This window comes from Psittacula echo (genome assembly GCF_963264785.1).
Source record: "Psittacula echo genome assembly, chromosome: 3".
Lineage (NCBI taxonomy): Eukaryota > Metazoa > Chordata > Aves > Psittaciformes > Psittacidae > Psittacula > Psittacula echo.
In genome coordinates, this window is record NC_137736.1 from 125,042,927 (window position 1) to 125,060,138 (window position 17,212).

At 42.6% G+C, this 17,212-nt stretch overlaps 1 protein-coding gene across 1 annotated transcript in view; it reads left to right on the forward strand.

Annotated features, from left to right (window-relative positions):
* Positions 1-15,352, forward strand: part of GUCY2F (guanylate cyclase 2F, retinal) — a gene marked incomplete at both ends in the record, with an annotated part of 50,004 nt that extends 34,652 nt beyond the window's left edge. Inside the window, 4 exons of the mRNA XM_080613580.1 lie at positions 1,596-1,694; positions 4,556-4,650; positions 5,532-5,617; positions 15,220-15,352. Coding sequence (XP_080469706.1) covers positions 1,596-1,694; positions 4,556-4,650; positions 5,532-5,617; positions 15,220-15,352 — 413 coding nt within the window. The remainder of the gene's footprint in view (positions 1-1,595; positions 1,695-4,555; positions 4,651-5,531; positions 5,618-15,219) is intronic.
* Between the last annotated feature and the right edge of the window lie 1,860 nt (positions 15,353-17,212).

Genomic DNA, 17,212 nt, shown 5'->3' on the forward strand with positions numbered 1-17,212 from the left:
CAACAACAACATTTCAGAGGTCACAGTAAGAGGGGTTCTTGCAAAGCTCCCCGAAGCTTTCAGCTATGGAGATTCATTGTCCTTAAAATGTGTTGGAAAACTATATGAAGAATCAGTTTTTGTAACTAAGAAGGCTAAAATCACTGTAAAATTACACTGTCCTAAGACAAGTAACTGATCATCAGGACTCTTCATCAGGGATGGTAGTGGCAGGACAAGGGGTGATGGGCTCAAACTGAAACAGGGCAAGTTCAGGTTGGAGATAAGGAAGAAATTCTTTACTGTGAGGGTGCTGAGGCGCTGGCACAGGGTGCCCAGAGATGTGGTAAATGCCCCATCCCTGGCAGCATTCAAGGCCAGGTTGGACAGAGCCTTGGGTGCCATGGTTTAGTGTGAGCTGTCCCTGCCCACGATCTTAAGGTCCTTTCCAACTCAGACCATTCTATGATTCCATGATCATTTCTAAATTAGACTATTGTTAGTATTATTGTTATTAACAATATTATTATTATTACTATTTTAAAACTAACATTTTGACCCACAACTTTTTTTATTTAGAAACCTTATCTATACCATCATTTCAGATACTGTTGGTGTTGTACTATGTTCACTTCTCTTGTAACCTTGCATGGGAAAAGATTTCCTTGTTGTCAGTTTTGCCAGATCTTAATCCAGAAGGATTATGACATTACAAAAGCAGGTAGAGCCTGAAAAAACATATGGCAAAATACATCCAATGGAAGGCACAGTCTTTTCTCTGCAGACAGCCCCATGCCTCCTTTATATTGCTGAGAGCACTCGCTTTTTTTTCTTTATCTTTTTCTTTCTTGCATTCCTTTCGCAATCCTAGTATCTCTAATTGTGGGTGATGAAATTTAGCATCTCATCTTCATCTCGTCCACAGTCCTAACATCAGCTAAGACCAGTGCCCCAGATGACAATTGTCTGTGCTGTTTGGCTGTCACATATTATCTCCACGTATGTTCATGTAAATCCTGCACGCATACCTCTCCCCAAGAACTTGGCACCGGTTCTTTGGGAGCTACTTTGAAAGGGAGTGGATCTTGTCTACAGAATGAGAAATAGGGAAAATCAACAGTTTTTGGCTAGACAGACAAGCTAACATGTCTTCTTTCCAAGGGGGGGTCACAGGGTGGTCCAGCATGCTGCCAGCATCTCTGGATTTCCAAGGCTGATTGTCAAACCTGTTTCACTGGGATACAGGGCATGTCACAAGATCTGAATTAGTTTTCTTGGATGGAAAATGAGGTCTTTTTAAAATGAGACTGTGATAGCTCTTGGGCTTCTATGAATTCTGAACAAATTTCTCTTAGATGACTGTGAACTGAGGTCCTACCACACAAGACCTTTCTCAAGCATAAAACACCACTGTTTATACAGTGAGAAATACATAGAAATGCTTATTTTTTATTCACCTCTAGCAAGCACCAAGGCCAATGAGATCTTTAAAAATTGTTCTCCTATATTCCTAAGTGGGTTTTGAATATCACAGGAGAGGATGAGATTTGTTTGTTGGTGCATTCCTTGATTCATGCAGTACCATCTGGGTTATACAGATGACACATGTCTTTCAGGGCCTTGTGTGGCAGGCGTGGTGGGGCTCACCATGCCACGGTACTGCCTCTTTGGAGACACTGTGAACACGGCTTCACGAATGGAGTCCACGGGCCTGCGTGAGTATCTGGGGCAGTCCCTGGGGTGGGTGGTTAAAGGAACTTCTCAAAAGGGATTAAGAAATGTTATATAGAGTGTTAGTTAGTTGTAAGCATCGCAACTGAATCAGCTCTGAAGGAATGGGTCAGTCAAACAACAAAATTCAAAGCAGCTTGAAAGGAAGGCATCATCTTTGACGTTGTGGGTCTGCATTTAAGGTCCTGCCTTCCAGCTATAGTCCTCTGATTTGGATCCCATCAACCAAAATCAACATGAATATTGCCCTAGATTTCTTCTACATGGATCTTGTTTTCAGCGCTGAGAACCCTTAATTCAGAGCTGTTCTTGCACAGTAAAATAAGGCACTTGCCTGTCATGGTTAAGACAAGGTTGAAGCACATGTAGGCACTGCTTCCATTGTGCTGGAGGGAGAGAAAAGCAGACCACATGCAACCAGGTCCTACAACATGAAAGGCATCATTTGTGATGGCTTTCACAATCAATGATAACAATTCCATGAACAAGTGTCGGAAGGTCCTGACAAAATCCTTAAGCTTTCCTTCCTCTTTGGTTTTTCTTGATGTCTTTCTTGATGGGTTGATATTCAGACTATTTTTCCCTTAAGATCTTTCTTACCTTTGTTTTTCTGAGGCTTCCAGTTATAAAACCAACAGTCTACGTGCACAGAGCCAATAGTTGCAGCAGATAAGACACTACCATCTCTCAGCCAGTTCTTATTGTCCCATGGTTGGAGACTTCTAGACACATAAAAAGAGCTGGTGAGGAAGCAACATTTACCTGCTTTTCAGTCATACGTGTATACAGATCTGCTGTTTTTGCTTTGCTGTCCTTGGCTAATGGATATGCAAACCACAGTGGTTGAACTGTGGATGGCACAATGCTAGTGACAGCAGTGTCAGAGCCCTGGATGTGTTCTGAATTTTGATGTTCAAGCTGTTGGTACAAATTGGTTTCCAAAGGCAACGACTCATACATTTTCCTCCTTGATCTCTGATCTCCCTTTTGGTATTTTCAACAGCTCTAAGAAATTACCCATTGTGTCTGCTTTTCAAGCTACACAAGCCTGGGATACTCAGTATTAATATCTTGAGGTCTTGCCAGGTTGGAAACACATTGCAGTATATGTGCCACATTGGAACTTTTCCACTCTTCCTCACAATTCTGGCTCCAGTGATTTTGATTAGACTAATTAAGACTAACAATCAGGCTAATCATTAATTAAGGAAAATTGCCTTTTTTGTCATTATGGCTGACTCATTTTAAGAAGCATGCACTGCATTTGGAAAGCAATGGAAAAGAAGAAATACTTTGATAGCAAATTTCTAATGGCAAGACAGATACTTAAAGAATCCTGAGCTTTAGACCCTTGGAAGTGTAAAGTCCCACTGAGACTGGAGACAGCAGGAGCACTGCAGATACCAAAGCATCTTTATACATTAAGAGAAGGGCTTATAGATAAGCATGTATATAGATACACAGTAATAGGAAGACTGTAGGTTGGTGTCCCAGGAAATGTAACTCAAAGCTGTCTGCTCTTCCTCTGCATAAATTGGTTCATCCCCCATCCTTCAAGGTGGAAGGGAATATGATTGATGCATTTGAAACAGAAGTTCAACGAAAACAACCATAAAGAAAACTATTTTGTGGCAAAATGTTCAGAAACATTCCTTGGCTTGTCCACATCAGCAAAAACCCAACAAATTCCAGTGAGTTCCAGCAATGGCTGTGAAACAAACTGGGGGAGATGGGAATTTTGCTCTTTTTGTTCATAGACTGCTAATGACAGCTTATGGGTGGAATCAATTGCTGAAAAACCAAGATGGCTTTAGATAAATAGCCACACTTTTGTTATGTGCACTTGCAAACTCTAGCTCTTCAAATCACTTCCAAATGACATTGGGTGTCTGGAGCAGGACAGCTGGTTATCTTTCTTTTCTTTCCTGCTCCCTAGTTACTCTATGGCAATAGATAAACCAGCATTCTTGATTCCAGCTGATAATGTTGCTGAAAAACCACTTGCCATCTTTATTAAGAGCTAGACTTCTACACTTTGCATGTATTCCTCCCCAGGAAGTCCCCAGTGTAGATCTGCTCTTGCCCTATTATAGCCCTACTTGGAAAGATCCATCCATCAAGGGTGTGGTTAGTAGGTCAAGAGAGGTTCTCCTCCCCCTCTACTCTGCCCTGGTGAGACCGCATCTGGAATATTGTGTCCAGTTCTGGGCCCCTCAGTTCAAGAAGGACAGGGCCCTGCTGGAGAGAGTCCAGCGCAGGGCAACTAAGATTATTAAGGGAGTGGAACATCTCCCTTATGAGGAGAGGCTGAGGGGGCTGGGGCTCTTTAGCTTGGAGGAGACTGAGGGGTGACCTCATCAATGTTACAAATATGTAAAGGGTGAGTGTCAGGATGATGGAGCTGGGCTTTTCTCAGTGATGTCCAGTGATAGGACAAGGGGTAATGGGTGTAAACTGGAGCATAAGAGGTTCCATGTGAACATCAGGAAAAACTTCTTTACTGTGAGAGTGACAGAGCACTGGAACAGGTTGCCCAGGGGGGTTGTGGAGTCTCCTACGTTGGAGATATTCAAGGTCCAGCTGGACAAGTTCCTGTGGGATGTACTCTAGGTTACCCTGCTCTTGCAGGGGGGTTGGACTAGATGATCTTTTGAGGTCTCTTCCAACCCTTGTGATTCTGTGATTCTGTGATCAGCGTCAAACTCTACGTAGAGGAGCACCACAAAGCTCCAATAGCTCCACACCTGCATGCTTTGGAGTGTTTTTCCTTGCCAGTATGAAGCAGGGGGTAATTTGCGATATGTGTGCAGTATAGTGATCCAGCTGTTTTGCTTTCCATTCCCAGCTTACAGAATTCATGTCAGCCAAAGTACAGTGGATACGCTTCGGAGTCTAAATGAAGGCTATGAAATCGTACCTAGGGGAAAAACAGAACTCAAGGTGAGAAGGCCAGGGCTGTGTGAAATACTTCACACATGGGAATCTTCTTGCTTGAAGAATTTGCCTGTTAAGATCTTGTTTGGACCTCATCCACCAATCAACCTTTTGATCCTTCCCAAATTATCCCCATCCATTGTTTCAATACATGAGGTAATTATTGAAAGACTGTGGGATCGAGGAATCAGCTGCATATGCTGGATCTAACTATGTATTTAGGACTCTATTTAGTCCACCTTTGATGAAAGCTGCTACTTTTCAGTGTCCAAAAAAGACAAATAATTCAAAACATCACTTCTCCCCTTACACAGCAAATAGACAGCAGTAGGATCTTTGTTTGCCTTAAACACGTACAGTAAGAGGTCTGAATATGACCTCAGGTTCCACAACAATCTTTCATGATGAGTGGAATCATCTCAACTGATTTTATACGTCTCCAGGCAGAGATAAAAGGTAATTATTCCAGGTTTACTCAATGGAAAGAAACCTTTACATAGTGGAGATTGGCACTTTAGGAAATTATTAACCTGACTTTCAGGGTCCAGGTTATGTGAAGATGAATGTCACTCAAGAAGTGTCTGTCTTCCTCCACTTCTACCTTCAAGGGTCATTGATATCAGAGTTTGCAGTTCATCAGATGCCTTTCACCCATAACCATCTTATTTGGTAGAACAAGCATCATTAATTGAGAGATTTTATGATAGTTTGAGCCTCCTCTTTTAGGACAGTGAAATTCAAATCATCTCAGCCATTATGAGGGAGAGCCCAAGATTTCGAGACATGCTCTGTTTCTGGATATATACGAAGCCCAATGAGGTGGTTATTTATTGAGCAGAGGGTGGTCAGAAAGCTGCTCTTTATCTGGATTTTTGTTTTCATTTTAGGGAAAAGGAGTAGAAGACACATATTGGCTAGTTGGGAAAAAAGGCTTTCTGAAGCCCCTACCTAAACCTCCTGAAATGAAGCCAGGGTAAGTGTGACTTCCTCACTGTTCAATGCATTCATTAAAAGGTCCTTGTTGGAGTTCACAGGCTGAATATCTGTCTTTCGAAGTTATCTGTTTGCAAAGTCTACATCATTTTCCTTAGATGACTTACATTTTCAGGCGTAGTACTGGGACTCAGAAGTGTGTTTTCTTCAGTTCCTCTCCTTAATCAGTTTCCAAGAAGCAGCATGGAAACTTGCTGCTTCCCCCCTATATTGTCCTGAATCCCCTTTCTGCTCTGTATGTGAGATGTACAAGCAGGGACACTTTCAGGTCTCTGGTGTCATCTGTATATAGGTGACACTCAGATTTTTCTCTACTTCCATCTAAAGGTGTTTCCTCCTGCAGAAAACACCAGCCTCATTCACTATATAAACACGTTTCTTCCTTGTAGCACTGTTTATTTGAACAGAACAATAAGGACACTTTGTGTTGTAAAAATATGTCACCATTAGGCAACTAAAGACTTAATGATGTCGCTTCCATACAAGTGGTGGTAAGCAAAGATTGAGTACTTGAAATTCATTAAGCCATTCAGTAGCTTTGCAATGCTTGTCTTTGCAAACGGAATACTCCCTGTTCAGCTGTCACATTCTGTATGCCTGGAAAGGATGTTGTGGTCAGGCCATAAAAACCAGGAGTGAGATTTGTTTGACAAGAACACTGTGGTCACCCATATTAAAGCTACTCAACCTTGACTCCCTTTGTAGTCAGCAAATACAAATACATGTGCAAGGGTCTGATTTGACTTGCCTTCTTAGACATCTGTATTCTAAGATGAATTGCCCTCACAAGATGCCGGTTTTGTTGACTATAAAGACTAGCTCAGAGACAGATGTCTGACAGCAAACAGGGTCTGTTTTCACTTTGACTTTCCCTGAGCAATCTTGTTCTAAGTTTTGCCTCATTTCATCTTAGTAAAATGAAAATGGTTTTAATCTTCCTTTGCAGATAATGGTTAACTACTTGGGCAGTCGCATACAGGGCAGTCCATGTGCTCAGAGCCCTCTCAGAGCTTTTTTGGAGTAGAATGAATTAACAGTATTTGGGGCCATAACTTTGAAGTTATTTAGGTGTCAATCAGAGTGGAAGATAGAAGGTTACTGGCAAGATAATTTTGAGACACAGTATTTCTTAGGCTTGGAGGCCTTGATGGAAATGAGCTATTGAGTTATGTGCGTTGATATCAAATATGCATTATTCATGGCAAATATGAAACTGGGAGGAGTTTTGCTACATTAGCAAGGTGGATTGCCTTACCATGCAGCCAAGGAAGCACCCAGACTTCTACCCTGATGGTAGGTTTTTCTCATGCTGGTTTTACCATCTAAAAGTCATGTATTAGGCCTCTGTTGACTGCTGAGGTTCTTTCTATAATCCTCAAAGATCCTGTTCTCTGGTCATTTGTGCCAAAATCAGACCTATGCAGGCCTGAGCATGGGTTGCAAATGACAGAAAATACATCAGGTCCACAGGGACAGTAAGAGGAGGCAAAGAATTTTCCTATGTACCCTGGATCAGGAAATCTTAAACATCCTTGTGTAACCTCAAAAGAACCCACCAGTAGCACTGCAGAGAGGGAGGTGTCTGCTTTTATCCCAAGGCCCTGATCTTCACTGTTCTTTTGCAGTATTTCTGTCCCCATACCTCATCGTACAGCAGTTAAATGAATGTGAAATCAGAGGGAAAAACAAAGTTATATGAAATTGAAACCTAATGAAGGTCGAAATGAAAGCTATACTGCATGGAAGTCAAATGTCAAAGGGCAGAAAGAAGTAACTGGATGTTCAAGCAAAGCAAATATTTTGAGAATTGCCTCATGCATATGCTGTGCTATTATCGGGTAGATATCAGACATTATGTTCTGTTTTTCCAGCCTTATCTTGATAGTTCAGTTTTGTGCCAGATTATGAGAGGTTGAAGGTTGTTTCTGTCACATGAGCCAGTATGGTAGATTCAAGTCACTGCCTCATACTTCTACAGGAATTTCCACATCTATAAGCTTTTGAGCTGAAGAAGGATGTACTGAATAAATTCCTCTTCTACTCATCTTTTCACCCTGTCCTGAAGCAACTCATCTTCTACTTAGGTCTTTCCTTTCCATGAGGTCCATGAGCATTTGCTTTTATGTCATGCTTTATTTTGTGACCTGAGTGGCCTAAACATCTACAGATAGGCAGTTGTGGTGGTCTTGCTGAGAGGTGATACTTAATAAGAGAAGGTTCATAAATTGTGCTTGGCCTGCTCTCTATACCGGAGAAACACAAACCTGTGGGCCACAGATTTAAGTGTCAGATACTAGGGGTGGATATTCTGTGTGGAGAAAGGGGTCAAAGATGCCCTAAGGAAAATTAAATCTAATAAGGATTTAATCTTAATAAAAATATCTGTATCTGTGTCTGACCCCATGAGTTATCTCATATGGACAACTTGATCACTTTAGTTTCACTAATGGTCTGTTAATGCTTCATACTTCCATGACCAGTCATGGCCCTTGAAATATGAAGTTTTTCAGGCCTTCATTGCAGTATTTTATGGCAAAGACAGCAAGTAACATTAGAAAACAGTGCTAGCTTCCTGTTATTTCCCATGAACTAAAACCCATCAGCCAATCAATGCTGCAAACACAGCCCTTAGCAGGAGGATTTATTGGCATGTGAAGGCAATTTTCCAGCTCTGATAGGCAGTCATGAGAAGATCTATGATTAAGTAGCTCATAGAGCTGTTCATAGAAGGATAAATCAGGCTTCGTTATCCTATTGTGCTTGCAGTAGTCTTAGTACCCTAGATGTGGGGAACTGTCCTTGACCTTACAAAGGTGAGGTTCTATGCAGGTTAGAAGCCAAACTTCAGCAAACTTGAAAATATGAAGTATTTCATTATGTGATTGGGTTAATACTCATGGTCCTGTGATAATAACCCCTGCTGATATTTCTGAAGTTGCTGAGAGAACACATCTGATTGATTATCTTATAATAAACCTCAAGCCACCATTAGGTCAAAACCTGCTGCACTATTGTGCAGAAATAGGCAGCAACCTCCTTCACTCCCCTTTGGATGGGGAGTGGTGGGTTTAGATGGGTCCTGCTGGGTGCACTCAAAGAGCAAGCCTTTCATGCTTACCCGTTTGTAGTTGAATTTTGCTACTGCTTGCATAAAGAGGAATGAGAGAAAGCATTCCTCTTCCCTCTCCCACTGTTAGGATTTAATCTTATTAAAAGATATCATAGACAACCTCCATATGAGCTGGTCATTTACACATCATAGAGTCAGCGCAGAGAAACAGGCACATCTAGGTGCAGTTCTTCTGCCCCACAGAGGACATCTACATTGGGATAGATCCCATCTGCAGCCCAGCAGTGCCTACTTCCTTCCACTTGCTCGGAAGAGAGCCCAAGGAATTTGGCTTAGATGGAGACATCTCAGCTGCAGGTAGCTAAATTTCAGGGAGATGAACCCCATCTGAGGTGTAGATTCCCAGAAGAAGCTATTCCTCATTCAGCCCATCAAGATTATAGCCTCCCGGCTTCCCTGTCCTTAGGACCTAGCCCTGAAAGCTTCAGCATTCACAGGAAGGTTTATAAACAGGGATCAATGTTTCTATAAAAAGAAAAGGTATTCCCAGAGCTGAGGATCTAGGTAAGGTGTGGAAGGACAGCTTGGTTAGGTGTTTCCATATGTAGGACAGAGTTGGCAAAAGAGCTGAAACTTGATTCTGATCTCCCTCGGGAAAGGCTGTTAAATTTGTGCTAAGCTTTCAGGGAAAACTGGCTGTCTCTAGGGACAGTTAAATAGGATTTCCATTTGGAAATGTGCCCATAGCTTTGAGAGCTGAGAGCTTCTGAAAGCAACACCCTTGGAAGACCAAGGGGCACAGAGGCGGGAGCTGAACTAACCGAAGGCAAGATCTTCACAGCAGTTTTGTTCTGCTCTTCCGTTTGATGAATGAGGGGGAGGATCAGAGGAATAACAGAATAATTCTCCCAGGATTCATCTTGTCTAATGGATTCTGGGCACATCCATGATAGACATGTAGTTTGTACTCCTCAATCAACAAAGTCATCCATCTCATCCTGGGAGAAGTGTTTAGGATGAGCCCTCTGGATGCGCCTGGCTATACAGATCACAAAAGATGCTTGTTTCAGAGCAGGCACTTCACTTGGGGACAATTGAAATTAAATTAGCTAACCTCACCCTTAGCAATAAATCAAGATGAAGTGATACGGAAGGGGAATAAATAAAAATCAGAACCAGACCCAATACTTGTTTTCCTTTTTCACACCAGAAGACACTTCCCTTTCAGTCTCCGTTACGGTCTGTTCTTTATTGCAGATGAAACTGAACTGGTTCTTTCTCTAATGGCCTACATGTTCACTGCAGGTCTAAAGCCCATGGCTTACCCTTGGAAGACATTGCAGAGTTCAAAAGGAGGAAAGCTGCAAAACTCATTGGCAAAAGGGCCTAGATCTGAGGTAGTAGCTGTAGGACAGTCCCAATGTAGTGCTGCTATTTAGTGCCTGCTTACATGTTGTTTGTCTGCACTTTGCTGGTTTTAGTGTCATGCTTTATTTTTCTATTTATTTGGTCAAAAATATGTATTATTCTTTTAAGGTGTCTCATTGAAAGACGCTCAGAACAGCAGCAAAGTTGCCTAAAGATTGTAGTAACCTTGTTAGGCGATCTCCTAACAAATTTATGACCTATTACCACATTCATTCCTTAAAGACATACAGTCCTTCTGTGTTTACCTGCAGCGTATTATCAATCCACTGGATGTCTATGTACACTATGCCAAGATGAGCCTAGTCCATGGTAAACACAGAGATGAAGTCTGAAAGAATCCAAATTGCCTGCTGTTGCTTTCCTGCAATGTCTATCTCCTGCCTAGTGTAATTCCATATCTCATGATGTGAAACAACATGCAGCTCTGTTATGCATCACTCCAGTTCCTGTGGTACAAGAAATAAATGTGGATTTAGGGTGATTTGGTTGGAATTCAGAGGTTACATGGAGTATAACAGCATGAGCTAGGGTGCCTGATCAAATAGGTGCTACCAGAGCAAGGCTGGCATATAAGCAAGCAGATGCACATATGCATAGAGAGGGTCTGATGTCCCATTAAAGTGCTCTATGGTTGGGGGTTTTTACATAATATTTCAGGAAGCAGAAATAATGTTTCTGCTCAATGTCTTTGAACCAACTTTTACTCAATTTCCACTTTCTTAGATGTAGGCAGAGGTGGATGAAAGCCCGGAGTGCTGGTTACATACCCCTAAGATACACCATATCCAGCTGATAGATTACTCTAAAGCTCCATCCTGTTTTCTCACAAGGATAAAACCCAGCAGAGAACGTTTGGCTGTGTTCCTCTTTCCCAACCACAACTGTTTAAGATTCAGGGGGTGTTACTAGGCTGTTTTATCTCCCTTAAGAGATTCTTAAATATTTGTCTGAGGCTCTCCCTGTTCTAGAAACAGGGCAGAAATTCCTCATTTTTTATAAAAAGATTTAAATATAGGACACACTGTGCAGAGACCTGCATAAGCACTACCATATGTGAGCACTCGCTGTTAAACCTAAGCTCCAAGGCACAGAAGAATGCCCTGCAGCTCTACACCTAAGAGCTTCTCCAAGGAGCTCCTCCAAGGCCAGAGGCAAAGAGGATCTCTCAATTGGGTTAGTCCTGCTTGACAAAGAATGTACGTATAGAAAATATTTAGGATGTATATCATCCACAGACATAGACTTTTGCACTGAAGCAAAGCTGGTTAGCAGTACATTATGGAGAGCAGAAGGTCCTCATTAGCCCACTTGGCTCGATTCATGGGGAAATAGCAGAAAAATCAATAAGGCATTTTATACCTGGAGCTTTTCAACACTCCTTGTTCAATCCTTCTTGTGTGCATGAAGCTTTCAATGGAAGCAATTATGTCCTCAACAACCACTTATTCCCACATGCCTGCTTGGTGGTTTAGTGGTGTTTTCAGCTAATCGATCTTTGATATTTTATAGTAAAAGGGACTATGCCATCAATAACCTTGTTTTTCCTTGGTAGCAATAAGAAAACACTATACAAGGAGCTCAGATGTAGTGATTTATAGTCCACTCACCCAGTTTAGAGTCCCATTAGTCAAAGACTGTGAACTGTTAACAGTCTCATAGGGTCCTTGCTGTCTATAGAAAGATAGGGATACCCATCTCCGAGTATTTATATGTTTTGGAGTATTCACCTGGCCTGGACTCTAGCGGAAGGCCTGCTTCTCATACTTAGGAAATGAATCCTTTAACCTTCAATGAGTGACTGTAGACTCTGCTGTCCTTGGTGGACACGTTTTTGAATAGAAATGATGGTTCTGGATGGATCTGGATAAAAACATGCAGCAAAGCATGAGGATCACCAAAGTGCACCTCCAGTTACTCCTGGCTATACCACTAGTGAGCTTTATACTTTGTCCTGCAGTAGGATCTGTGACCATAACATGGACCTGCTAAACCACTTATCCAAGTGGAATTCAGCCTGAAGCACAAGAAACACTTGTGCAAGGCTGGCAGATGAAGATCACATAGGATAAACCATAGCATCTCAAACACTGGTAGACAGCACCCTCAGGCACCTGAATCTCACCCCCAGCATCTTACAGTGCTTCTGATCTGGAGAAAGTGGTTTATTTCTTTCCTTCAAGGCCCAGCAAAGAACTGTCCCATAGAGATATTAATGATTCCCTGTGATCCTCACATTGATCTCACTTTGGAGATGAGGCGTAGATCCCACATAGTCAGTCAGAGTTCATTGTGGAGTTCAAAGGGATGAGATTTCACCCCAATGTGATTGGTAGCTGCTGTACCTATGGAGGGATCCAGGATGTATAAATCTTAGCATCACCTGTATTGCTCTTTGCTGACTTTAGATGTATCAGCATACAGGTTGTGTGTCCTGCAAGGACAAAGGACCAGTCTGGGATCACCTAAAAGTCCTGAGGCTCAAATTTATAAGTTATTTTCTCTTATTTTCTACTCAGGGCTTTGCCTCTCCCTTTATTCTGGCCTCTTGTGCCATGAACTCAGCTTAGTGACTAGAGATCCCTTCAGGTTCTTTCTTCTTCGGGAAATAAACACCCAAATCATTGCATCTTGCTGGGCAAGCCGTAGACTAGCAAGGTGTGACTGACCAGCAGTCATTCAGGGCAGGGTTTTTGGTTAAGATTCTCTCTGCTCTTAAAGGTGAAACCCACACAGAAACTCCTTCACCCCCACTGCAAGGGTGATTTCAGATGATGTTGCCTGGATGACCTATCCAAAAATTAAAACCACAACTGCAGAGACCAAACACTCATTTCCGCTGCTTTTTTCTACCCATTATATCTTTCTTTTCTTCCTCCTTTCTTCCACTCCGTATCAGCTACTTCTTCTCTCTTGGTATGCAGGGACATCCCCCAGCAACACACTGGAAAGGATATCTTCTCCGACCAACACCAGAAAGGCCTAAAAAACCAACCAACCAACCAACCAACCAAACAAACAAAACCCCAAAACCAAATTATTTATGTATTTTCCTTGTGGTCTGTTTTGGATAACTGTTGACAAGGGCATCAGCTCGCTCTTATAAAGTTCAATGAAAGAATGTTCAGGGTGGATCCTCCATTGAATCCTAAATCACATTGGGTCGATACATTTAGGTGATTTCTAAAGATCTAGCAATTTGCCTTTAGATCCCTTTCCTGCTTTTTGCCTTGCCTGTTCCAGTGCTTGACAAGCCTTTGGGGCAGGAATTGTTCCTCAGCTCCATCTAAACCTGCCCTGGTGCAGCTTGAGGCCGGTTCCTCTTGTCCCATCCCTTGTTCCCTGGGAGCAGAGCCCAGCCCCTCCTGGCTCCATCCTCCTCTCAGGCACTTGTAGGGAGCCATCAGGTCCCCCCCTGAGCCTTCTCTTCTCCAGACTGAACCCCCCCAGGTCCCTCAGCCCTTCCCCATCACCCTTGGGCTCCAGGCCCTGCACCAGCTCCGCTGCCCTTCTCTGGCCCCGCTCCAGCCCCTCAATGTCTCTCTTGCAGTGAGGGGCCCAGAGCTGAGCACAGGATTCCAGGTGCAGCCTCCCCAGTGCCCAGCACAGGGGCACAATCCCTGCCCTGGCCCTGCTGCCGCACTGGTGCTGATCCAGGCCAGGATGCTGGGGGCTTCCTGGCTGCCTGGGCACAAGCTGCTCCTGTTCAGCTCCATCAATCAGCATCCCCAGGTCTTTTCCCATGAGCAGTTTCCAGGCACAATTCCCCAAGCCTGGAGCATTGCATGGGGTTGTTGTGACCCAAGTGCAGGACCCATCATCAGGCTCTGTTGAACCTCATACAATTGGCCTTGTCCCATAGATCCAGCCTGCCCAGATCCCTCTGAAGAGCCTTGCATCCTTAAGCAGACCAACACTCCAACTTGGTGTCATCTACAGACTTACTCTGTTCTATAGTAATTGCTTGTTCATTGTACACAACAATGGTGCGTGCAGTTTAAACCCATATATATGTATATACAACAATTTCTCAACTATTTGTTTTTAATATAACTATAATGGTGTTAGTGGTATGGGTTAGCATTTGGTTCTTTTTTCTGGTTCACAACAGCAGTAATAAGTTCTTCTATTATACACAGTAAGTTTGATTTCATATGATGCTTTGTAAGACAGCACAGCTGCAGAGTTGAGACCTCCGTAAAGCTCTGCCATTAACTCAGCTTCTGGCCTTCTACAAGTCCTTGATGTTTGTTTTGTGTCTGAAAGCCAACTATGTCATAATAAATCTATGCCCACTGACAGATGGTAGAACCTGGGCATCATGAATACTTGAAGCATCAAAGCAAATGATAGCCTTCAGCTCCATCACATCAGTTTACTAGCCTGGATACAGATGTAGTCTCTGAATTAGCCCAGCTCTTAAGTCCTGGTTCTCAGCAGAGCTCATTCTGTCAGGAACAGTGACAGCAAAACCACACCTGGATCTGAGATGAATGTCAGCTCTTTCTGGTTCTCTGCCCATCCTGTCTTGGGCTTGGTGAGATCATGGGGTTGTCCGAGTGGCTGGACCCTCATATTTCTCATTGGTGGCAGTGAATGGCCTCAAACCCAGAAAAGCCAGCTGGTTGAATAAATATAATAAATAATAATAGAGAATAATAAATAATAAATGACAATAATAATAAATAATAAATTATTATAAATAATGAAAAGGAATCTCTTTTATTACCAGCTAGGGGCTTTATGAGACTTCTGATGCACAGTTAGGAATGTTTTTCAGGAGCAGCTGAAGCCCCCTGGTTATTTTATGCAGATATAATTAACATTGCTAAAGTGGATGTCCTTGGATGAAACCTCTACGTATCCCATTAACCCATACAACAACTAACTCCAGTAGTTGTATGGTCTACTGGGACCACATCCCTGCAGCTCTTTACCACCACCTCTGCTTGCCCAATGCCTCTTGATGGCTTTGAGAACATCTAATGTTTCTGCTTTGTCTGACACAAAATGATGCAGAATGAAAGATGATTCCTTAGTGAGCAGGGTTGGTAACTCCCCCTCTCTTCTCTCTTTTACAGCCACAGGTGGCCAGATGTACTGGCCAGGAAACTCAAAACTGTCCTGAGGATCACAAAGAGGACACTAGCAAAAGCAACCCTTAAAGAGATGGAGAGCATAAAGGAGGACAAAATGAGTAGTGAAGAGGAAGACATCTGAGAAGAGCACAGCAAAGAACTGATGAGGTCAGCATGGACACCTTGAAGCCTTGAGCAGAGGAGCTCATACCCTCCACTTAATTCCCTTCCAGCCAAAAGCAGTATAATTGATGAAGCCTCTTAGCTCTTGTAGAGGTTGAACCTCAGCAGGCAGACGAATCCTGAACATCGTCTCTTGTGAAACTGGGCACTAGCTCAGAGCTGCATGTGTGCATTTTCAGCAGGGGTCCATTGGGGAGGAAAGCAATGGTGATGGTTGTGCCAGCTCTTCATCAGCATCTGACGCAAGGATGAGCTCAAAGAATACTTTAGCTAGGTCTGCATGGCAGCACAAACACATCCAGCTGCATTTCGGCCTGATTTCAAACAATAATGTCAAGTGCTAAAGTGGTTTAACTGTTTTGCATTCAATAGGTTGTTGCTGCTGTTGTAGGAAACTGGTTTCATGAAAATCAATGCCATTCAGGAGAAAATGGTTTTGACAACAGCAAAAAATACTTTTTACTCTGCCATAAGTGGAAATTTTGAATCAAAATGTTTTGTTCCTGTATGTCAATTTAAGCCGAAACATTTTCTTTTCAATTGACATTTCAGCTGCAAATGTCATTTTAATGCCATTTTCAAGCTGAAATGACAGTTTGGAAATGAGACAGTTTGGTATGAATCAATATTTGTTTCCAAATGCCAAAATGATTCTGCTCAAAATGTCAAAATATGTCATCTTTGCAGTTCCAGATCTAAACTGGAAGAACATTTTGTTTAGCTTTACACACACATGTAGCATATCTAAAACATTTCATGCTTTTCATCCCAAAGCAGGGTGAAAATGGAATACCAGGATATTGGAAAACTGAGATGCAGAGAATGACATTCTGCAGTTCCTTTAGCTGAGTGATACTAATAAGAGATGAATTTTCTTTCCTGCAAAAGTGGGGCTGAGGGAACAGAAAGTACATCTGTTAGGCAGTGCAAAGCCTGAAACACATCACTCTTCTTCCTCCCCAATCTCCAAATGGTCTCAAAGGCACTTGTCTTCAAAGTAAGCCTCCCAGCGGGTAGAAATACCCTTCAGCAAAGAGACAGAACTTGTCTTCACACAGCACGCTTCATCAGGGTCGAATCCTTTTGTTGCTGACCACTTCTTCTTCCAGGTTTTTTACTCCTGTTCAACATCTGGCTTCTAACAAGCTTCTGGGAATTGCTGTTCTCTCTTCTGCAAGGCTGAAGGGAAGAGCAGATATGGTAATTTTAGTCAATATTACCACCAGAATGTGCTCACTAAAAACACGGAGACCTTTCTCAAGCTCAGTCTGAACTCTTCACATCAGAGTGACCACAGTGGATTTTTATCATTCAGATGATGACTAAGAGCCAACAGCCACTTGCCAAGCCTGCTTGGGCTATTGCAAATGTCTTCATGAAATGAGGCAAGCCAGCATCCAGATACTATTTTCACACTAATTCACCATAGCAAGCACAAAACACGTGTGCTGTCAAAGGAAGAGCTGTTTGGAGTATAAACCTCTGAAAAGTAGAAATAGAAGGAAAATTCATCTATGGTCTTTAATAATGAGATTTGACTCTGGTGCACCTGGTTTTGTGAAAGAAACTTTTGTCTATTTAGTGATGAGAGTTAATATTCCAGGTGGGAGAAGTTGGCTCTTAAAAGATATCTGTCCTACGATATTTGGGCTGTCAGACAGGACTTAGGAAACCTTCTGCACTGTACTCACTGTCAGCCTGCAAATTCATTCAGGAATGACGTCCTGTGGAAGAGATCTGGGCCAGGCAATTCTGTCACCAATAAACCTCAATATACAGTTTCAGGGAGGGATGGTATCTGAATTGGTCTGTGCAAAAG